Here is a 24,677-nt window from a genome sequence, read left to right as displayed (position 1 = left end):
TTTTCTCTTAATTTTATCGTCAGATTTTTTTATTGGCTAGCCATGTTGCTTTTGAATTGACTAAGTTGATTAGGTCACGTCATGATAACTCCCACTAGTTTAATTTTAAACCTAGTTCAAGTAAGAAATTGAGCCAAAGGGTTATTTTATGCCTAGTTCATCCTCTCTTTTTTTCAATTTCATTTTCAAACTATTTTTATTGGTATGGCAAGATGTTTTTTGACCAATCAAGTCGATTTTGTCATGTCAAGGCCCACATAATTTAACTTTAAGTCTAGGCAGGTTTCAAAGTTGACATGATAAAATTTTATGATGATCAAAAAGTAATTAGTGACATCCTATTAGTTACTCCATGAATCTATATTGAAAAAAGAGACAAACACACAAAAAAAAGAGAGAGAGAGAGAAAGTGAAACTCAATCCAAAAAAATGATAAGAATATCTTTACCTTGAATTTTTTCTCTTATGTTTGTATCTATTTTTTTTAAAAAAAAAAAATGGGTTCAGATAATAATTAATAGAATCCCACTAATTATTTCTTGAGTACCATAAAAATTCATGTTGACCCTCTAAGTTAGGTTTAATAAAAATAACAAATAGTTCACCATGTAATTTTATTACATTCAGAATTTTATTAATCTAACCTATAATGTAGCACAAATTTGTAAACTAATCTAATTCTAAATAACTATGTACTAGGATTAAATTCAAATAAGATAAACACTTAAATTAGAGAATTATGAAAACAGGGAAAAGAATATTAAAAGTTAATTTATTGTTACTAGCTACTAGACATAATATCAATTTAAGATATTATATTGACGAAGAACTTTATTGTCGAACCAAAAGATATTAAGGGTTGGTATTTTCATCTCTATTGTATAAAAAAAAAAACAAATTAAATTCACTAGAACTAATCACTTTTATTGATAATTATCATAATTTATTGTATAAAATAAAAAAATCAATTTAAATTTTAATAGGATTCCTTTTCTTATTAAGTTAATTAATAATTTTACTAATTATCAATGAAAATAATAATTTAAATTTCCTTAACTTAATAGATTAATTAAGAAACCATGAATGAAATAGATTAGTTATAATCAATTTAAAATTCAATAAAATCTATTAATAGATTGGTTGCGATCTATTTAAATTTAACTCGGTAAGTTAATTAATGCTATTAAAACAATTAAGAATAAAAAGATGTTAGTTGTTTTGGTAACTAAATTATTTTGAAAAATATTCCTGATAAAGAAATTATAAATGAAAAGCATTAGTTGTAGTCAATTTATTTTTTTAATAAAATCTTTAATAGGTATCAATTTAAATTTTAATAGAATTTCTTAATTTAATAGGTTAATTAACAATTACAAAAACCGCAAAACCTCCATTCTTTTTTCTGCCAAAACCTCCATGTGTTTACCATCTATCCCTCTAGACCTTAAAACTGACTTTTTTTCACCGTTTCCTCACCTTTTTTCTGGCCAAAATCAAGCTCTAATCCACCGGCCACCATCAAACTGGTCACTTTTCTCGACTTTTCTTCTATTTTCTAGCCACCCCACCACCTCAAACATTCTTCAGTCATCAAAACTCAAGTGTAACCACAAACCTACCACTTTTCATCTAAAAATAACACTAAAACCTCCGGCCACCACCACCGCCAAACACCAACTGTGAGTTTTTTTATTTTAAATCTTTTCTTTTTAAATGACTTGCACATGCCCGTTCATCTAAGAGATATTTTTTAAATGAAATTATTCATGTGCAAATCAACTTGACTTTTTTTTAATGATTTTGTCAAAAAAAAACAAAAAACCCTAATATATATATATAATCCTAAATTTTCCCGGTTATTGATTTTTTTCACTTCAATTCAAACTTTGGTCATACCATGTCTTACCAAACCATTGACGAAAGATACTTAATGCATTTCTTTGCTATTATAATCTCATATTTATATTTTTCAAATGAATTTAGCATGTTTGGTTTTGTGTTTCAAAAATATTTAAAAATAATAATTCTTTTTATTTTTTAAATTAATATTTTTTTATACTTTCATATCGTTTTAATATGTTAATGTTAAAAAAAAAAACTAAAAATAAAAAAAATATTTTAATATATTTTTAAATAAAAATATACTTTAAAAAATAATCATTATCGCAATACCAAACATACTTCACATTTAAATCACCAAAAGAGATAAAAGAACCGAAGTAAACCTTATTTTTTTTCCTTTGTTTGGTTTCAATTTCATGTTTGCCATCCAAGTCTCTACATAAACTTTTTTTTTTCCACGTTAGACCAAGAGGAACAAATTACGTTGTTTTTGTAGGCAATGTTGGATAGGATGACATCATGATTGGAGAATGTTCCAAACGAGCCCCTGCTTTTCTGTCAATTCAACAAATAAGCCCTTGTAAAAACTTTCATGAAATTTACACCACTCATAACATTTGATCAATGAACCCAATTGTACTTGGTTATAATCAATAGCCTCTCCTAATATTGGTTACTTTCGTTATTATTATTATTTTTTTACATTTGGGTTAAAATGGATTGAATGTGGGAAATATAGGGTAAATTTGATGAAAAAAAATAATTTACAAAAACTTGTTAACCAAACTGGCAGGAGATAAACTATAGACCTTTTCATAATTATTCCAATAATGTTTTTCTTTCAGATAACCGCAGTACCTCCTTAAAAATCTAAAATGTAAGAATTTTCTTTAAAAAATAAAGATGAATAAATAATTGCTTGATCTAACCATAGATTAGATCCTATTTCTTTTTCAAAAAAAAAAAAAAAATAGCATGTCTGGGCTTGTTGCGCGCCCAGCCTATGCATGCCAGAACGGTAGGATTTTAGATTTTTATATCAATGCAACGTTGCGGGATAATCTTTGAAGTTAATTTTTATTTAATTACAGAGTAATTAAAATAAATATTCCATCAAGGTTTAGAAGATTTTAATTTTGACAGAGAAAATATATTTTTTTAAGTGGAAGTCCAAATCTTTTTTTTTTACAAAAAAATATTTTTTATTTATTAACAATGTTGGTTTTTTTTTTTTTTTTTTACTTTTTGTAAAACACAAGGTAATTAAAATAAATATTTTTTAAAAAAAATTGAATTATTTCTAAATGCAAAACTCCCATTTTTATAATTAATTTATCTTTTTGGATGAAAACATATTTTTTATCAGTAGCATATTATTAAACAAAAACTTATCATAATTTAAAAAACAAGTTTCAAAAAACAATTTTTAAAATAGTGTTTTCATAATTTTTATATTGATGAATTAAAAAAAAAAGAATAATTAATTTATAAAAACTATATAAAAATAACAAAAAAAATATATATGGAGTCCATTAATTTTGTATTGCGTGTAATTTATGTAGAACTTTATTTTGTTGAACTTTTATGTAAAAATCTTTATATTCATCATCTAAGTTATATGATGCATGAATGAAATTGATGTAAGTAATTGACTAATTGTTTCTTTATTTAACTTGCTTTTTAAATTTTATAAAATGAAAGTTTGGAAAAGCGTTTGGTTACATGATAACTGCTTTAAACCCATAAGGTTGGACTTTATAATTAGTAATCAAACAATATGGATGGTATCAAGATAATAGTCATATATATATATATATATATATATATATATAAAATTAGGTTTTCTTCTTATTATTCTGAAATCCATGTGAATAGCGTTTGAAAAGTTAGGGTTGTTATAGCAAGGGAGAGGGAATAAGGGCTATCAAGGGTTCTGTCCTCTTTTTAATTTTATTTACTTTTTATTTTTATTTTCATCTCTTCTCTTTTTATTTTATTAATGTCTATCACTTTCTCTTGATGTTGTTTTTTTAGCACAATGGTTGTGGGGGGTTTTTGATTGTGGTCCCCCTTAATTTCTTAAGATTCATTACTATTTTTAGCACAAATTTTTTGTCATTTTCTCTTTAGTTAATTGGCATCAAGTAACTCATTTTATTTGGTTTCTCATTTCTCTTCTTCTAAACTTTAGCCAATTTGATTTTTCTCATTCTTTTTTATTAATTACTTGTCTCCCAGAACCTTCTTTTTATTATTTTTATTGTTTTATACTTTAGCCCCTAGTCTATTTTGCTTCATATTTTATTTTTCATTTTTATTTTTTTTTATTTGAAAAGAAAATGTAACATCTATTTGATACGAAAAGCAATCAAGAATTATAAAATGGAAGCGAATGAGTTGAAAACATATTTTCTTGAGTTTGTTTTTTTTGAAAAGAAAATTGAAATTTATGAAATGGGAGCAAATGCATCAAAAATATATTTTTTGAATTTGTTTTTTGCTTTTTTTAAAATATTTTGAAAAAAATTGTGATCTAAAATTGTTTTTAGGCAAACCACATTTTTATTGATCATCTCGATTGTTTTTAAACTCATTAAGTTAATCGGGTCATATCGAGTCAATCCTTACATGATTTAATTTAGAAATTGGATTTCATGATTTGTTATCATTGATTTTCTGTGGGTTATCATGGTCTTAAAAAAATCTCGATATTGGATTGATTCTCAATTTGTTTTTAGAAAAATCAATTTGAAATCGAGTTTCATGATTTATTTTAAATTTTTTTCTATAAGATTACTGTGTTATGAAAAAAACATCTCTATTTTAGATCGATGCTCGATTATACAAAAAAGGATATGATTTTATTGTTTGTAGGTATTTTTTTTTAGGTCCTTTGATTTTTTTAATTAAGTTTTTTTTTTATTTCCATGCTTCAATATTGCGTTAATTTGAAATTAAGCTTGATGATTTATTTTAATTTATTTTTTATAGGGTTATCACAATTTAAAAAAAAAATCTGGATATTGAGTTCATGCTCGAATTTGAAAAAAAAAAATTATTGTTTGTAAATATCTTTTTTTTAAGGTTGTTTTTCTCTCTCTTTCTTTTTGTAGATTTCTTTTTTCATCTTCATTCTTTGGTATTATGTTTATTAAAATATATACTTCATAATTTATTTTAATTTACATTTGATTTATAAGTTTTTTAAATGTAAAAAGATGAATTATCTAATTCAAGGATTGGATTTGGAAATATCCCCCGCGTGGGCGGGAAGCAAATAATTGTGCATGTGGACATATGATTTAGCTAATTTGGTTGTTAACTTGGGTAATGAGGTTATTTAGTTCACAAAAACACCAAATTCTATAAAAGATAGAATGTGAAGGGATTTTTGTACAAGGAAAAGTAAAGTTGCAAAATAAACAGATAGATTATTTAATAAGCCTTTTTTTTTTTTCATCATATTTTTTTTGTTTCAGTTATTTTTTTTTAATTTTCTTGATATAATTAATTTTTTGATTTTTTTTCTTACCCCTAACACAAACACAAGGTGCTGTATTCATAAAATCTTAATAAATTCTCTTAAAAAAAAAAAACTCCTTAGAAACCATACTAATTCCTTGAGGCTGTACTGAATTGGCCTGAGGGCGCCCAAAATTCTTATGAAGAAAAAGGAATATAGTAGAGCTAGGCACTTACTGGAGGCCCACAGCTTTGTGACACAAGAACTAATCGGGCAAGGAAAAAAAACTAAGGAGCTCAACATTGCACAAACTTGATCTCCTTGAGAGAAAAAAAGAAGAAGAAGAAGAAGACAAACCTTGCTCCTTGTTTCTCCAATGCATGAGAATTTCCAACGCCATGAGAGGAAAACTCTTGTGCCTTCTTTAGGCCGCAGCCTATATGGAAATCCAACTACGGGGGCAGAAACTAGGAAAGCAGCCTCTCCCCCTGCTGTCCAAATCATCCCATGTATATTTATGATAAAACATTTTTTGTTTTTTGTTTCAACAGGCAGAAGGCAAAGCAAGAACATTAACTTGTCAGGAATATGAATAACAGAAGCAATGCTAGAAAAGCTCACTGTTGCAGCCATAACATGCAGAAGAGAAGTTAAAAGAGAAGAGAGTGGTAGAATTCAACGAGGAACTCACAGGAATCTTAGGGCATGGAGGTTTGTGAGTGGCATATGTAGGTATTGAACCTTGCAGACTGTTATCGTTGAGGCTGCTATATGGAGTCGGGAATGCAACAATTACAACAATGATCTTAAGTTCCATTACTATCAGTAATTGCAGCAGAAAAAATCGAAAACTACTAAAGGAACAAAAACAAACACACTGAATTTAGGAATTAGGAGGCTGAAAAAGGGACCATATCGTCTGCAATATCATTTGGACAGTGGAATGCATTATTATCAATTTATCTAGGTTAAAGACTTTTTCAAGAACCTGCATCATGCAGCGTCTCTTACGTGCTTCGACGAAGTTCCTTTCTATTTCTTAGCAAATGTTTAAATCAGTATTTAATGTTCGCTATAAACCAGACCTTCAATTAACATTTCGCGTATTTCTGGAACGATAGAGATGCATTAATATGTGCGAGATATTCATCATTTATCATGTTACTACTTTGCAGATAACGAAAAGACCTTCTGAAAGAGTAGTTTAGGAGACAGCAAAGGTGGAGGTGTGTTCATACAGGAACCGCAATTTTGTCAGATTTCCCAATGTGTCTGGAATGGAACCATTGAAATTGTTCTAGTCAAGATCCAAGTTCAACAAGTTTGTCAGATTCCCAATATCACTAGGAATCTGTCCACCTGATAAGTTGTTGCCAGAAAGTTCCCTGTCATAGAAATATTGTTCTAATTCAAGCACAAGCAAATATGGCTTTCATGGACCTGTCTCCTACCATAAATAAATAAAAAGCAATTCTTGACTTTTATTTCTCAAATGTGGGGTTCTTTGCTCTCAACCCAATCACATGAATTTCCGCCGATGAATTGATCAGCTTTCTAGGTGGACTGTAAACCAGGTTCATCAAAGGAATCCTTCTGTGGTTTCCTGTGTCCCCGCCAGCATGCAAACCAAATTACCAGAGCAGCAAATAGTAATACCACACAGCAACCACCCCTCCAACTATTGCTCCAATATTGGGCTTACTGTCTCCTGAAATGAAGAACAAGAGCGTTATATAGTCAGTTTTCTCATGCATATTTTGTCATAAAAGCCCTCCTTGTCGTTTAGGTTTAAACAGACAGAAGCGACAGTAAAATCTCAAGAACATTAATAAACATAATGCCGATAATCTTCTTCTTTTTAACTCGTCTTGTCCTGAAATGTCAAAATCTTGCAATAAAAAGTTAGTGCTCAAGGAATTTGATGGTTCATACTTCTGTACTCCACTCAGTACTCTTGCTATACTTTGGGAAACGGTTTATGGCTGTCAAGACAGAAGTTCTTATTGCTAAAAACTTGAGAAGTTAAACTATACTGGTTAGGAAAAAGAGAAACAACAGAATACAAGCAATTCCGATAATCAAAGAACAGTGAGTGGTTCGTGGTCATTAGGCTAATTAATCTGGGATCACATCTAAAATTAATAAATCAATTAAGAGAGCATACCATCCGGACTAGAAACTCCAGGGCAAGGCTTCTCAGTAATTGGCCCGCATAGATCCAAGTTATTTGTATAACTGCAAATATAAAAACCATTGACTCGTCAGTCCTCACTGGTGAAAAATAAATCCACTTTACATCACTTTTACTTAGCTCAAAACCTGACGGCAGTAAACAATGAAAATGAGCCATTTTGTGGAACAGGTCCTGATAGGCTGTTACTGGATAGATCCCTGCATTCAATATTCAGAAATGTTAATCTTGAAGCCAAAATAATGCTAACTGCTACGAGAAAAATGGAAATGATTGTAAATTTTTTCCAGAAACTCACAAGACTTGCAAGGAGTAGAGGTTAGTCAGTGACATAGGTATTGAACCTGACAGGTTGTTGCTGTTGAGTCGGCTATTTGAAGTTTGGCATACAAAAAGATAGCAATCTTGAGTTCCAATACTATCAGTAATCGCAGCATAAACCTCATAAACTAATACAATGAGAAAGCAAGGGAATAAATTCGCAAAATCACTTGGACAATTAGAAAACAACATTGTCAAGGCTAAAGACCTTGTCAGGTATCTGCATTATATAGCCTTCCTAAAGAGCGTGTTATTTCAGATCAAATAGTGGGGCGATTGTGTTGGCAATAGTTTCTTGAAAACCACACCTTCAGTTAACATTTTGAGCAACTTGATTCATGAAAATTGAAGTCATTAAGATGCCGTAAACATCACATCAATTTGTTTGCAGATGCTTTGGCATTCTCGTGCTAAGGGATAAGAAACATCTAGAGATTCTTGGTGTAGCTAGTAGAAAAACAATGTCCCAATTGTTTGGAAATTTGAAACACTGAGTCACAGTTATGTTTGAACAGCAGTTCATCATGTCTAATGGTACAGGAAAGAACTATTTCCCCAGTTTGTAGCTCCAAGTAACTTTTCTTTAACAACATCAGTATAAGCTAGCAAAGATTTAGAGCTAATCAACATAAATATCAGTACAAGATCTCCACTAAAGATTAATCTTACTGGAGAGTTATGGAAACTAATTGCATTTTTTTCTCTCTCACTACTTTGCAGGCAGGCAAAAAACAAGAAGTATTTGAATGTGCAGTAAAGAAATAATGCTCTTACAGGAATCGTAGTTTGGACAGCTTTCCCAATGCGTCTGGAATGGGACCATCGAAATTGTTGGTGTAAAGTTCCAAGCTCACCAAGTTCGTCAGGTTCTCAAGATAAACAGGAATATGTCCATTTAAGTTGTTAGCATAAAGTTCCCTGACAAGCAATGAAACCAAAAACAGATAAAACACCTAAACTATAAGATAAACAAGCCTCCCCGGACCATACAAGTGCACGGCGAGCCCATGAAAAGGGTTTGGTTAAGTTAGCCGGATTCCACCAAGTATACAAATGAAACCTAAACATACATCCCCCCAATTATATCTTTCAAATCATCCACACTAACAATCCATCCTTCTCCTCCTCTATAAAGAGATTTTAGTAAATAACCAAAAATAACACTAGGTGGTAATTTTTCTTATATCTCCCCCCCGAGCCCAGGTACCATAAACACCCCCAAGATAAAGAGCTCTGAATACTAGAAGAAAAGCACCTATAATTAAATGAATACCTAAAATTGTAATAATTTTATTTCTATCTTTCCATACACAACCATAAAATGGAAAAGATGAATCTCGGGTTCTAGAAGAGCATGATAAATACCGCCAAACCCAATACTGCAAAGGAAATTAAATGAAATACGCCAGATACAAAGCATGGAAAGGTGTCTATGACTTCCTCGCCAAGACCCACCCCAAATGTTATTGCAGTTTAAGATGCAGGGATCGCGAAGGGAATTTAAGATTTAACAGATGGTACAAAAACAAATGACTTACAAATACTGCAAATTTGAAAGCAGTGCAAGCTGTGGAACCAGTTGACCAGATAATGATGCATTTGCCATATCACTGCAGAAGAAGAAAGGTTATGGTCTTACATAATGAATTTCTTTTTACATATGAAAGATTGCAGGGTTCACATGTATATTTGAAAAGGTTAATTCAGGATTTGCCAAAACGAAGTTGCTTACAGTCTGACAACACTATCCAAGCTGTTGCATGTAACATACATCCAGTTGCAGGGGTTCTTGTCTGTACGATTCCAACTGGCCATGATATTGTTAGGATCTTGCAGATTTTTCCGAAAGATATACAGAGCATCGCCTGCTTATAAAGCCAAACAACAACCACAGAAAAACTTGGAAATTAAACTATGTACATAACCATACATGCTTGATAAAAATGTCCTAACAGGATGATGATAAATTTCTCTGCTAAGTAAATAAACTTCCCAATTACAGAACAATTTACTTCCAAAAAAAAAAAAAGATTTCTTTTATCTGGACATTATTCTTCCAAATAAGGATCAAAAGAAGAAACAAAAACCACAAAGAATAAGATAATATAAAGCAAACCATAACACAAGCCATATATATGAATACACACCTTCCTCATTGGCGAAAATCGTTGACAAGAGGAATGTTACTAGAATCAACACAGCAAGACAAGTCCTAAACTCTCTCCCCTTCAGCCTCCACATAATAATTTCTATGAGAATCTCTTGACTTGCTAGCTTAAATCTTTGTCACTTTGTAATCAATGGGACTGTAAAGCATAACTTTTTTTTTGTTTAAGAAGATGGGTTTCCTTTGTTTCGTTTTTCCAATAATTGATTCAAATTCCTCCATTGTAGTCTAAAAGTCAACGGCTTTATGTATATGTGTGTGTGGCGCGCGTTGTTATGGAAATGTTAAAATTGTGATAAAAATTATTTATGAAATAAAGACTTAATAAACCGGAGTATGGTTGAGGCTATCATGTTGAATTTAAATTATGATGCTGGTTTTTACGCAGGAAATAATATGATAAAATTTTAGATATGGTTCTGTATAGATGAGACTATGCTGGAATTGTATAAAATTGTGGTAGGATCGCCATTTCTATTAATGCATGAATAATTGTTTAAAAATGTTATATAAAATGTTTAATTGTCATGACTTTAAAAAGGAAAATTGTGTGAGAAAAGTCTAAGTGTCTGGCATTTCATCCTGAAAAGAGTATTTAATCCAAATATTAAAAAAGAGATTAAAAAAAAAGAATGACAAACAAATTGGAAATAATTATATATAAAAAAACACCTCATTTTTCATGTACATTATGTGGAAAATTGCATATGAAATCACTAGGTGTTACAACCATGACCTAAGTCAAAAAGTTGTGATAACTTTATATAAAAGAAAAAATAAATTATATTAAATAATTAAATTGAAGAAATAAATAAATAAAGGACAATAAATGACCCGAGTCAGAACGGGTTAATCTATCAAACCCAGGGCAGGAGACCAGGATAAATCCATAAAAAGCCAATAAAAAAATATATAATCTAATTTTTAGTCATCTCATTGTTGGAGGATGAAATTGAGGAAAAAAAAACATTCAATTAAGAAAAACAAAAAAAGTTTGATTCATGATTAACCCATAAAACTCGTGACTCGGGTTATTGGGATCATGAAAATCCCATAGAAAAAAAAATATGAAGCTCAATTATCAATCAACCTAATATTCGAGGATGAAATTGTAAAACAAATAATAAAAAATAAAAAAATAATTCTAGTCAACATGACTAAACCCACAAAATTCGCAACCAGATTATGAAACCAAGATAACACCATAGAAAGCAAATTAAAATAAATTATAAAGTCTGATACTCGATAAGTTCAAAGTTGGAGGATGAAATTGAAAATAATAATAATAATAATAATAATAATAATAATAAAAAAATAATAAAAAAAAAGTCCTAAAACATTTTAAAGACCAAAGTGAAAAAGACCTTAGCAATTCATTGTTCATTATTGCAATGAAATACCAAGACCTACTAGTACATGTTAAATAATTATGTGACTTATACTCCACCACAGGTTGGATAAAAAAAAATTGAGAAAAAAAATGATGTTCAGGCGACACGGTCACATTTGTTTTTTTTCAAAAAAAAAAAGAGAAAAATCAATATTCGAATGAGAAAAAACTAATATCAAGTGATGAAAACAATTTTTTTAAAATTAAAACTATGTAATGAGATAAAAATAAAATTAAGTGAAAAAACGATGTGAATCTGTTATAACTCATAAAACTCGTGAACTAAACCATTTGATTGGAAACAGCAAACCTTGAAAAACCAAGAAGCTCTAAACTCATTAAATCGAATGTCTAATTGAAATTGAAAAAATAATTCAATCACAAAAAAAGATTCAAAAGAAAAAATAGCAATTATAATAATGATGATAAGATTTGGAAAAAAAATGAGAGGATGAATAATTTTGGATTAAAAGGCTAAATTGAAAAGAAAAATCAATACTTACAAAAAGGTCTACGACAAAAAATACAAATTAAAAGAATGATGATTAATGTTTAAATATCTCAAACTAAGGGGATTACCTTGAAATTTTCAATGTCAAGCATGAATTTCGAGGGAGGAGAGAGGGAAAAAAAAGAAAAAAAAAAAAAAAAGGCCAATAGAGGCAAATTCAACGGTCTTTGGATACAAACATTGACTTCCCGATAAGGTGGTACCAAGACCAATCAAACATGGTCGTGAAAGACACTGATAGGCCCTGCACATGCATGTCAACAACCTTTTTTAATAATTTATGTATAAATTAAATTATATAATTGCCCCTAAATGTAAGACATAAAAAATCCACTCTTAAGGGCATTTAAGTCATTTTATATTCATTATAAATGTAAAAGACCAAAACATCTCTGATTGTAGATTTTTAATTTTTTTTAATTTGACGGTATAAAAGTCTTTTCACTGCACATTATAAAATAAAAAGATATCATTGTCCCCTTTAAATTTTTGAATGTAAAATGGACCATTGCAAAATTACTTAATTACCCCAAATAGAATGATTTCTTAGTTATTTTCTAAAGGCAAAATTATTTTACTCAATCTAGAAGTTTACGCAATTTATTTACATTTCATGTACTGATTTTATTATTTTATCTCATCCAAATAATTAAGTTAATTTATTGGAGATGTTCATCTTAATTCACAACAATTTTCCTTTTAATTTATCATTTTTCAATTAAAAATTACTTTATTTAACTCTGATTTATTAATTTTTAGGTCAGGGGTTTATAGCTGGTTAGGTTGATTAACTTGAGGTTTTTTTTTTAATTTCATCCTTTAATATTGGGTTGATTGATAATTAAACTTCATAATTTATTTTGGTTTGTATTTTTTTAGATTATCTCAGTCTCATGACTTAGATTACGAGTTTAGTTGATTAACTTAGATGGTTTTTTATGTTATTTTTTTAATTGATTTTTTTTTTAATTTTAACCTTTAATATTCGGTTGATTGAGAATTGAGCTTCATAATTTTATTTTGTTTTCAAATTCATCCTTTAACATTGAGTTGATCTAATATATTATCGTTTCAATATATATATATATATATATATATATATATATATATATATATATAAAAGTTGTCTTGATTTTGTTTTTTAATCGAGCTATATTTTTTATACATAATAAGTCGATGAGATCAATCTTTATATAATTTAGATTTTTTTTCAAATAAAAAACACATTAACATTGAAATTTTTTTTTACATCTAAATTTTTTTTATCTGACCTATATTATAGCGCTCACAATGATCTAGTAAAGTACATAGGTTGGAGTTGCATATTATTAAGGGCTCATAAGTAAATTTTTAATTTTGGAGGTGCCACTTCATATAAAATAGCAAAACGTTTTTGAAAAGCTCATTAAATTTAAGGGACCATCTCCAACTTGGGGATGACAGGTCACCCTCCCCCGCAGCCTACGTATATAAATAATGAAAATGTCCTTGTAATATATCAATTTAATTCACTATATCCTTCTACTGTTATTTTGATTTATTACGTCCTTCTATTTTATTTTCTTTGCTTCTTATGTTTTCATTTAAATAGCATACTGAGCATAATTAAGGTTTGATACATAGCACCCAGTTAGATTGCCACATGTCAAAATTTGAATTTCATTTCTTTTCTTTCCTTTTCTTTTTACTATCAGATAACAAATTATTAAAAAAAAAACAAAAAGGTGGTTAAACTGGAATTTTTTGTTACATATTTTGGTTTATTAATATCTTGTTATTTGACAATAAAAAAAGAAAAGAAAAGAAAAGAAAATAATTGAAGTTCAAATTTTGATACGTAACAACTGATCTTTTAATAAACCCAGACCGATCCAGCCACTGGATCGATCTGCCGGGCCAAGTTTAATAACTATAATCTTAAATAAAATCTTTAATTAATTAGAATCAATCAACTCAAATTTTTGCGTAACATCTCAAGGAAGATCCGTGTGTTTTTAGGTTAAGAAGGAAAAAGAAAGCAAATCAAGGTGTGGTTCAAGTCACCGTACCATTGTACCAAATTGGTTTTAGCCCCTCCTCAATATATTTAGGTTTCTGTGCCTTTGCGTTCAATTTTATTTTTTTTTCTTCAGAAAGTGTTGATTCAACATATTCTTAATCTAAGGAGACATCAAGACACGGAATAAAAGAAAATTGCCCAACTCACATGTATAAACCTTACAAGTGACATCGTATATTGTTTGTATATATGTTCTTTTAGCAGAAAGTGATACGCATTCAAAATGGTCAAAATAGTAGTAATATATTCAGCAAAAATGGTCATAATTTTCTTTGAAACATCCTTAACGTGCAATATAATAGAGTCAAAGCTCAATCCTATGATCATATCATCGCCAATTAAAGCCTGCCTTGTTGAGATTCTAAGATTGTCTTAGGTGATCAGTATCTTTTGTTTGGATGCTTTCGCTCACCAATATCCAGACAACTTTGGGCTTTTCCAACAACATATTTTATGTGTTTCAGCATGTTTATTCAAGCAAGATCATTCAAACTGATTATTAAATCAGGCCCGGGATTGAAACGAAGCTCGCACCGCCAGTTTATGTCAAACCCTAGCTAATCTTTTAATCAATCAAGGTTTTTAAGACATAGTTTTCATTCAGATAACATGCTGTAAGCCCATATATAATTGCATGTTGACTGCTGGACTTGAGACTTTAGTTCTTACTTTATTGAGGAGACAGGAAGTTGGAGACAGTCCATGCCATTTTTAAATCATGTTCTAGCTGTGGAACAGGTAAAGGTAGGTGCTAAAGAAGCCACTTGTCATGATCCTGCTACAGATGTTATGAAACATATATTTATATTTGAGTTTATATAGTCAATAAATTAATGCGAACTGTGATTTAAAAATGAAATTTAGAGGTTTGGTTGATGTGCTGCACAAGCCATGGCCATTTGAAAAGATCATATTCAATTTGCTAAATTGGAATGGGTGTGTGTGTGTACAGCTCCAGGTTTCAATTAACTGGAGTTTCAAACAAGATATCATGGGATTTTAAGAGAGAAAACAAATACTATATTTTAAGGTTCAACATGAAAATTAGGGTAGATTAATTTTAGGGACATATTGAATATTTGTATCCTGACAAAAAAGTTTTGGGTCAAGTTTTATTCCTCGATAGCTTGTGAATTTCTAACTCTTATAACTCACTTGGCACAAGACTTTTTCCTTGAAGAAAAAGAAGGTAAACAGGAACAAAAAAAGTTTAGAGCTTTCAAAATTAGATTTCTTCTTTCTTTGTACTAAGAAAAATTAGCCTAGAAATGTGATTTGTCGATCAAGGAAATGACAGGGAAGAGCTCGAGGCTTCCATTTTTGTTTTCAAAATACTAAATTGCTGACATTTCTTCCTACCAATCATGCATATTGAGGATGACTTGCATACTTGAAAATTAACAAAAAACATTAAGGAAAAATCAATGGCTGCCTTAAGAGAGTAACTGTTGATGTTTTGAAGCATTTCATAGATGCGATACAAGAGAATCTCGAGAAACATAACAGGAACAAAAGAAAAGCAAAGTGATTAGGCATATGTGCTAGAGCCACCCTTGCCACCTTTTGGCCTTTGCTTCCTCTCTTTTTTAAGCCGTGCAAAGATACCATGTCCATTGATATGAATTAAAGGCTAATATTATTAAGAGAACTCTGATCCAAAATCAGAAAAGAAAAAAAAAAAAGGAAAAAGATAGAGCTTTCATATACGAATATATGTGTGCATGAAGAAGGAGGGGGGAGGGGGGGAGGGAAGTTTGCTAGCTTCCATGGATGTCCAATCCATAGGTAGGATTTATTCTACCATTTATTCATTTGGTATAATTAGGGTGGCTCAAATAGCATACATTTCATGTTTATCAAGCAAAATGTGAGAGGATGTTGCTAGCTTTATCTAGCTTAATTGGGAATCAAAGTCACTTAAAATTGTATGTTTGTGTGTGTCTAGTAATGATAAACTGTATATTTGAACTAGTTTACACGTTAATTAAAAAAAAAAGTTTGTTTTTTAGACGATTTTAAACACGCAACTTTTATATCAAATTGATATAATTGAAATAAATTTTTCTGTGTTTGAATTCAAGAAATTAAGAAAATGAAAATATTTCCTTGACAACCAGGCCAATTCCTCGAGATTAAATTTTGCTTGCATTTTAGGAGGAATGAATACTACTCTAATAAATGGCTTGTCAACAGTCAAATAAACTTTCGTGTAGGATTAACAACACACTATGACATGTAGGGTCTTTACTGTAGTAAATTTCACCTTGCATTCTTTCCTAAATTAGTGTAGATTGAAATAGTTAATTTTTAAAAAAAAATTAATTTGATCCTCAAATTTTTTTTTACATAATTAAACCTTTTTTAACCTAAATTTGCACCCAATTGTATATTTTTTTTAGAGGAAACGTTGGATTGAAAGTTAGAGGATCAAAATGAAAATGATGAATAAAATAGGATGGAGGATTTGAATTTCATACAAAAAAATTTATTTTATTCCCCCATCTTTTTCAATTTATAAATGATCGGTCCCTTTAGTTTTCAAAAATTCAATTTTGATACTAAAATTTATTTTTCTTATTTTTCAATCATTATTTTCTATGAGAGTAGAGAGTGAGGGGGGGCTCGCCGAATTCTAGCTTGGAAAGGGAAAATCATCATTTACACCTATTTCAGCCACTAAAGTGGTTGAAATTGATATCAGTAGGTTACACTCGGTGAGGAGAGAATTATGGGTGTTGTTTTTTAAGCCTTGATATTGCCAGATTAATCATCATTTTTACAATGTGTCATTATCTTGGCAAGCAACATGTCATCATCCACCCCTTTAAATAAGAAAAAAAAAGGCCTAGATGTGCAAGCCTAAACCCCTTGACTCGGAATTGCAAGTCGATGAGTGGCGAATAAAGTCATAATATCTAGCCTATTGTTTCTCAATATCCTAAATTCTTAAAAACCAAACCAATAAAGTTTATTCATACCTTAAAACAAACTATGAATCAAAGAGAATTTTTCAATGAAAATTCAAGTTTTCCTTCACCTTTGCTTTCCTCTCTCTATCTGCACCAAAACCTCTTTTCCAAACCTTATAAACCCTCTAAATCACTCACTCATTTTCTCTCTATAAGCACTCTTTAACCTTCTTGATTTCTTAAAATCACTTCTTTCTCAATGCATTTGTCAAGAATTTGGAGGAAAAATCAAGAGAAGAAAGAAAGTGTATTTATACCCTTTATTTTGCTTATTTACAAATTGGTCCCTAAGTATTTTAATGTCCTTAAATTGGCCCCTTCATTCTTTTAACCAATTTTAATTGTTACATTAAATTTTTCATTGTTCAATTGACTCCTTAATACCCTTTTAAAATAATTCTCATTGAAATTATATATTTACATTAATGCTTTTTTTATCCCTCACTTTAAGACAAATACAATTTCATCCTTTTTTTATCGATGATATTTTCTTATTTAACTCAAACCTAAAATAATGCAATTTCATATTTTATTGTCAATGATGTAACTTTGATATGTCAGCTCCACTCCACGTGTCTATCATGGTTTTTTTACTTTTAAAAAAAATATTGTTTCGCACAAAAAAAAAATATATGCTCTTTATTGTCATGTAATTAAATGAAAAAAAATCTTTGGGATAAAAAAAAAATTAATCTAGCAACATGCATAACTTTCATCACGTGTTTGTTTGATTGACTCAAGTTCATTCTTTTTTTAATCAAATGTTTTTTTCACTGATTTTATCTTTCAATATTGAGTTGATTCGGGATTGAGCATTCTAATTTATTTTTCAGATATATTGTTTCGCACAAAAAAAAATATTATGCGCTTTATTGTCATGTAATTAAATGAAAAATAATCTTTGAGATAAAAAAAAAATTTAATCTAGTAACATGCATAACTTTCATCGCGTGTTTGTTTGATTGACTCAAGTTCACTCTGTTTTTTAATCAAATATTTTTTTTACTGATTTCATCTTTCAATATTGAGTTGATTCAGGATTGAGCTTTCTAATTTGTTTTTCACGATTATCCTCACGAGTTTACAGGTTAGCTCAAGTTAATCCAGGTACATTAAATATTTTTTTCACCTAAGTATTTAATCAAAATATCTTTAGTTAAAATCAATATTTCTTTTTTTAAAAGACATATATATTATCAATCAATACCTGAACATTTTCTTTTATCCTCAGAAGAAATTCTATTACTGCCCGCAGTGAAAATCTAAATCAAGTCATTATATACTACCTTACTGTTGAAACAGATGAAATTAATTACTGAGAATTACAAGAAAAGGAACATGTGAATGTGACATGATGCTCGGTTCACCTTTTTTTTTTTCCTCTCTAGAGCCATACTTTGTTCGCACGCATGCACTTTTCTCTAATGATTTGGGTTGATAACTAGAAATGTTTGTTTGTGGTCCAAAACATTACCAGTTAAACTTAAGGTTCAGTAATTTTGACAAAAATCAATGAAACCTACAAGGGTAGCGTGTAATAAAAGTAGAGAGTGGCAAAACTAGGTAATATGCCCTTGTTCCCCATGAAACACCTTGCACAAGATTCCATACTTTTAATAGTTCTTACTTTTAATCAAGATTCCATACTTCACAAACCATTCTTTGCAATGGTTCTGATCTCTCAAGTGCTTGGTTTCTTTCCTTTTCTGTCCACATCAAGACCGCCTTTCCACTTTTTTATATTTTTGGCCTCTTTACCCTACCTCTCCTTGCATAAAAGCCCAGACCCCTATCGTTGGATTCTACAACCAAAGCTTCAAGCAAAAAAAACACCTGTTCCCTCTCTTCTCCAGCCTCATCATCATCTTCTCTTCTCCTGTATATTTGGTTGCCTAAAATGAAAGGAAAAAGGACCCAGATCAGCCCAATTGGAAGCCCCTTGTCTGAGAGCATGTCAGAAAGCTCTTCCAAATTAGAGCAGGACCGATTCCTCCCCATCGCCAACGTAAGCCGGATCATGAAGAAATCCCTCCCAGCAAATGCAAAAATATCCAAAGAAGCCAAGGAAACCGTCCAAGAGTGTGTCTCTGAGTTCATAAGCTTCATCACAGGCGAAGCATCCGACAAGTGTCAACGAGAGAAGAGGAAGACTATAAACGGTGATGATCTTTTGTGGGCTATGATCACGCTAGGGTTTGAGAATTACGTTGGACCCTTGAAGGTTTATCTCAACAAGTATAGAGATACTGAGGGAGAGAAAAATTCCATGGCTAGACAAGAGGACCAGTTATCTCCCACTAACCATGGTTCTCTTGGTACTCATGAAACTATCAAAGTCAATGGTTCTCCTTCTCTATCAACTGCGATGGATCTTCAGAGTTGTAACGGCGCCGGACTCTACTCACTCGGCACGGAAGTAACAGCCAAGAGCTATGGACAAAACACAAGGTTCCTTGGCTATCAAGAGAGTTTGATGGTTGGTGATTTCAACATGAATAAGATACGCGATCATGGAGACAGGAATGGCAATATAGCTATGGCTGGTCAGCTTCATCACGGGGTTGGCTGGTAGCTAGAGAGATGTCACATATATACACACACACAATTATGTAAGCTTATTTCTTTCTTTGTTAAGTTAATTAACTATCTACATCTACATGTCCACATATATAAAGTTATTGCAGATTCTCTTGTGCTCTTAAAACTATGAAGATCGTAGATCTTCGAAGAATCTCCATGAAATCTTATGTCTGTTCATTCAATACATAATTCAATTACTACACTCTGTTTGTTTAGGACTGTATTATACTTGTGGTAACACCTTTTTTTTTCAATCGATCAACGTCATATATTGATATGTAAAAGATGTTAGGCATATGCATGACGACCTCTAAAAATTCATCAAATATATATGTCCAGTTGTATATGCAGACTATAAGGAATCAAAGAATTGATCTGATGAACATAACCTCTTAGTATAGGAGTACAGCAGTCTATTTCTAAACTCAAGCTATCACGCAAGCTAGAAACAGGTCGCAGGGACTGTGAAATCCGCCCTACTTTCGTTTCTATAGCTTGTGAGATCAAAACTGCAGTGGTTTATCCTCTCAGCACTCCAAACATGAAACACCAGCCCATGAGTGAAGCTGAAGACCAGGATATAATGATTTTGCAGAGTCAAGTGAACCACAGCAAGTGGTAGTGAGTTTAAAGGAGAGTGATATAGTTAATGAGGTTAGTAACAATTCCAAAAACAGCTGAGCTAGCAAGTCAACCTCAAAGAGAAGCGGTGCACCACCGGAAAGACAAAGCAAAAGCCAGAAGCAGCGATTGTGTAGGTGGGAATTGAGCCTCTACCCCAAATGCTCAAGTCCAACGATATTTCATCAGGGATGACTCCTAGCATCATCCTTAATTCCAAAATAAATCCAAAGAAGAGTCGAAGATCCAAGCTGAATTGGAAACGGGATTCTGGAAATGCCTAACCAAGAATCAATCAGGTTTAAAGTCAAAATCCCGTTATTAATCAAACAGGTTCACTAGCCTCCTCATCATGGGTGCTTCCAAAACTGCTTCACTGTTTTAATTCATTTTCCTACCCATTAGTGTCGCGGACTGGAGCTGTTTAACTTGAGAGCTAACAAGGGAAACACACAAATTGATGGTTACTGTATTGCTACCTTGAAAAAAGGGCCAAATTCTCCACAGGGAGATTCCAGCTCGACGTAAACCCCAAACTAAGATCAATCAAGATTCTTCTAAAAATAAATTCATCCAGTATCAGTTCATTTCATCAGTTCATCATTTTAAAATATTCCGGTGGTGCACGATATTTTATCAAGAAAAATAAAAAAACACCTTCACGAAGCTTGCGCTCACCCCATACTATTCGGGCCAGGCCTGAATGTGAAGACTGCGTCGTCTTCTTTCTCCTGATTCCACCTCGAAACTTCTCGGCCCAGCATTATAAAAAATTCTCAGCTAATGGCAGTGGCGCATTACTTTCCTCCCACTTGCTCACCACAAGTACTGTCCAATAAGCATCCATCGAATATTTTTCAAGTTCCAATGACTCAAAAACTCAACACAGAGCCACACACAAACTTTTTTATACTTTCAACGAGAGATTCTCTTTTTTTGACCTTTGGCTATTCCAGCCAACAAGTTACTAATATTCATCTACCTTTATCTTAATAACGGTGCAAGACACATAATTAACAGTATTCATCAACATTTCCACCGATCAACTATTATACAGTTCTTTACTTTTCAAGATGAATGTAAACCAGATGTGTAAATACATTGAGTCGCCATATAAATAAGGAATAACTTTCTTATATTGAATATTTTTAAATTTAATATATATATTTTTTTAATTCTCTTACACATCTACCGAATTAAATATCGAAAAGTCTCTCATTCTATAAGAAACTTGTGCTTTTTAGGATTCACTAAGCCCAAACACCAAGCTCATATTTAAGCCCACATTTCATAGCTCATGATTATAGCCCCTAGAAAGTTCAATTCCTGTGTAAAACTTTTTCATGACTTCAATAATGACATTATCCATGAAAAATAAATACAAAGTCAATTCATTCCCTTTCACTACTCACTACAACTCTTTAATGGTTGACAAAACTCTAGGACAAATAAGAGTAATTGATCTCTCTACCACAAGGACTCTGACTCCCTTAAATCTCCAACAACTCTTCCATTAGGTGCAGATGTTTAATGAATATTGTTGTAACTATTCAACTATATTTTTGCATTCTTTCTCCTAAATAACAACAAGATCTATGCATACACCACTTAATATGTGAGGACAATTGATTAAAAGGAACAAAATGAATTGCAAACAAGTAACGCTCACACTCATACTCTCAAAATGAGTTGCATCCATCGCTTTTATATGGGATGCTTCAAATGAGGATTTAGCCATCATCGATCTCTATTTGAGTCACACTTATTTACCTTTTATAAAAAAAAAAAAAAAAAAAAAAAAAAAAAAAAAACCTATGCATGACATGAAATTCATGACTTTACAGCCTTCATAGCCCCCATCAAGTAAGAGAATCTCCACTTTACTAGAACACTCAACTTTTCAAATTGTCTTCATAAAAGCCAATGATGCTTGTAAAAATTTCTAAAGACAACAACAATATAAAAATAGCAAAGTGCTTCCCGTTCTCTCTTTTTTACATCATTCTTTTGTGGTTGTTCTTTATAAGATTTGATAAACAAAAAAGGTTGCAAATGTGAACCATAAATTCATAGTTTTATTCTTTTAAATATAATTCTAGTAGCATTTGTCTTATTAAAGGTTTACAAGATCTTTAAATTAGCCATAAAATCCTACCTTTAAAAAACAAATAAGAATCTGAAAGCATAAAGAAAATTAACACAAAATCTAAATTAAAATAATAAATATGAAAAAACTTAGAAAAAATAACAAAATTGACATAAACAACAACTTTTGGACCTAATTTTGGGAGAACCAATGGTCCAATAAAAGATAAAGTCACTTTGAAAAGGAAAATTATCTATAGAATCACCTGGAAAATTTTAGCTTGGTTTGATGGTCAAATCTTTTATTATTGTCATTTTAAGCCGCTACCCTAGTTTGGCATGATCAGATCTCCGCTAAGGTCTTAAACTATCTTATTGGTCCATAAAAGCAATTGTTAGGCCATCCATATGGTTGGTTATGGCAAATCTTCATTTGATTATGGCAGACTCTCACTCAAATGCTTAGAACCTTTAGTTTCCATAAGTTCGGCTACATCATCCATCTTAAAAAAACAATAAGGGACTTACAGGCCCTCGATAGAATATACAAAATATGAAAAGCATCCCAAAGCTTCTCACACAAGACAACAGTGTTATATGCAGAGTTCTTCCATGGTTTAGAGCTTGACTCTATCCTTTATTTTCATGATTTTAGCTCCAAACTCATCTCTCACTTTAGTGCAAGCATTTTAGCCAAAAATAGTACCACTGAGTTTTTTGCCATCACACAGCAAAAAAATGAGAGCACCTAAGTCTATTTCTAAAGTTTCAACTAAGAAATGTTCAAAAATGAAAGACTCTTAGAACTCATCACCACATAAGCTCTAATATATAAAGTATACAATTATTCTCTATGGAAAATGTTACACACTCTCCTTGAAAGAAATCTCCTCAACATCTAACAATCCATGAAAGATAATATTAGGGTGGAAGAAGTCAATATGACTAAATAAGGTCACCCTCGTTTCCACTCACGAAGAGAATCTCTCTAACATCACCAATATTCAACTAAAGCATTTAAAAAGAGCATTAAAGGACACATTTGTTATTGCCTTAATTCCTCGAGCTCTTGACTATCGCTCTAGCCACCATATAAACTAAGGTGTTAGTTATTATTAGAGAGATAATTTTTGCAATATCTTTCTCCCATGAAAAGTAATGTGAATACAAGGAACCCTAATAGGTTGTGTCTTTCACACCTATAACCATAAGCATGGTATTGAGGAATGCCACACCCTGGAAAAAAAAAAAATAACAGTGATCACCAAAAGTTACCTTCCTAGTTCATGAAAAAAAATGAGCATGAAATGAAGAAAGTCTACACATTTGATAATCTACTTGAGATCATATAATCTTCAAATTATCTCTAGGAATTTCTCCATCTTTTGAACTTTTCAATAAAAGAAATAATTTTTCTCTATATTTCAAATGTTTCCAATAAAAATCTTTAGCAAAATCTCCACGACAAGATCTTCATGTCTCCAAACATTTCTTTATGAAAATTTTCATGTCTCTAAATGTGTTTTCATTGAATCTCCATATCCAAAATTTCATTCCTTTTGACAATCTCAAGTGAGTCATCCCTATATCCAATAATGTCTTCATCAATAGACAAAATAAAAAGATCTAGCCCATAATTATGGTAGCAATTCAATCCAGATAAAACATAAGCAAGCATTGTCAAATCTGCAATAGACAATAAAAAGCAAAACAAACTCACAAAACGAATACAAAAGAAACAAACATAATAAAAAAAAAAAAAAACTTTATTTTTTATATATGACCTTTCCCATTGGACACGCCAATAGCAATCCGCTCAATGAGCTTAAGCAGCTGGTTTTCCACAATCACCTTATAAGTCTTTTTCTCAAATACCTCAAAGAAACACTCCATGTATATCTTCCTTCTTTTTTAATAACCAAAAAATAAAAGAAACCAAACTAATTTTACTATCGGTTCATATTAGTTATCGCTAAAAAAAAAACTAAATATAAATAATATTTAATGGGGATGAATTGTCTCTGGAATTTACCTGCTCTAGGGTTTTAGGTCTCTTGAGTGCAGCTTTCCTTTGGTTACAAAGGAAACAAGCCGACCCCCAGCTTTCTTGTGCTTTCCCTCCATAAAGTTGATAATAACAACCGCTAATAGCAACAAAAATTAAAACTTTATATATATATATATAATAAAAAAAGATAAAATTTAGAGCTTCACTTAAGGAAATCAAGGGTGTTTTTGTTTTTGATGTAGTTTTGTGGTTGATATTTGAAAAAACAATTAAAAAATCAATTTTCATTTAGCAAGTAAAAGTGAGTTATAGTTGAAAATGTGTTAGAAGTTGCCGTTAACTATATAATTACCAAAAAATGACATTACTTTATTTATTCATTTGCATCATAAAACTTACATTATCAAAAATAACAACTTAATAGATATATTAATTTTTTATTCATCCACTAAATTTGTCGCAATGTCATC

At 30.9% G+C, this 24,677-nt stretch overlaps 2 protein-coding genes across 2 annotated transcripts; one reads left to right on the top strand and one right to left on the bottom strand.

Annotated features, from left to right (window-relative positions):
- Positions 1-6,768: 6,768 nt before the first annotated feature.
- LOC118043509 (somatic embryogenesis receptor kinase 1) lies at positions 6,769-10,211 on the bottom strand. Its single transcript, XM_035051523.2, has 8 exons — positions 9,965-10,211; positions 9,550-9,682; positions 9,356-9,427; positions 8,592-8,735; positions 7,795-7,866; positions 7,625-7,696; positions 7,470-7,540; positions 6,769-7,013 (listed from the first exon to the last, which is right to left on the bottom strand). The coding sequence occupies exons 1-8, from the start codon at positions 10,056-10,058 to the stop codon at positions 6,937-6,939; spliced, it is 735 nt and encodes a 244-aa protein (XP_034907414.1). The 5' UTR covers positions 10,059-10,211; the 3' UTR covers positions 6,769-6,936.
- An 8,510-nt stretch (positions 10,212-18,721) lies between these two features.
- LOC118043594 (nuclear transcription factor Y subunit B-1) lies at positions 18,722-19,695 on the top strand. Its single transcript, XM_035051615.2, has one exon. The coding sequence runs from the start codon at positions 18,811-18,813 to the stop codon at positions 19,483-19,485; it is 675 nt and encodes a 224-aa protein (XP_034907506.1). The 5' UTR covers positions 18,722-18,810; the 3' UTR covers positions 19,486-19,695.
- The last annotated feature ends 4,982 nt before the right edge of the window (positions 19,696-24,677 follow it).

This window comes from Populus alba, chromosome 7, assembly GCF_005239225.2.
Source record: "Populus alba chromosome 7, ASM523922v2, whole genome shotgun sequence".
NCBI classification, from domain to species: Eukaryota; Viridiplantae; Streptophyta; class Magnoliopsida; order Malpighiales; family Salicaceae; genus Populus; species Populus alba.
The sequence above is the reverse complement of the archived record's forward strand: the minus strand, read 5'-3'. Positions and strand labels throughout refer to the sequence as shown.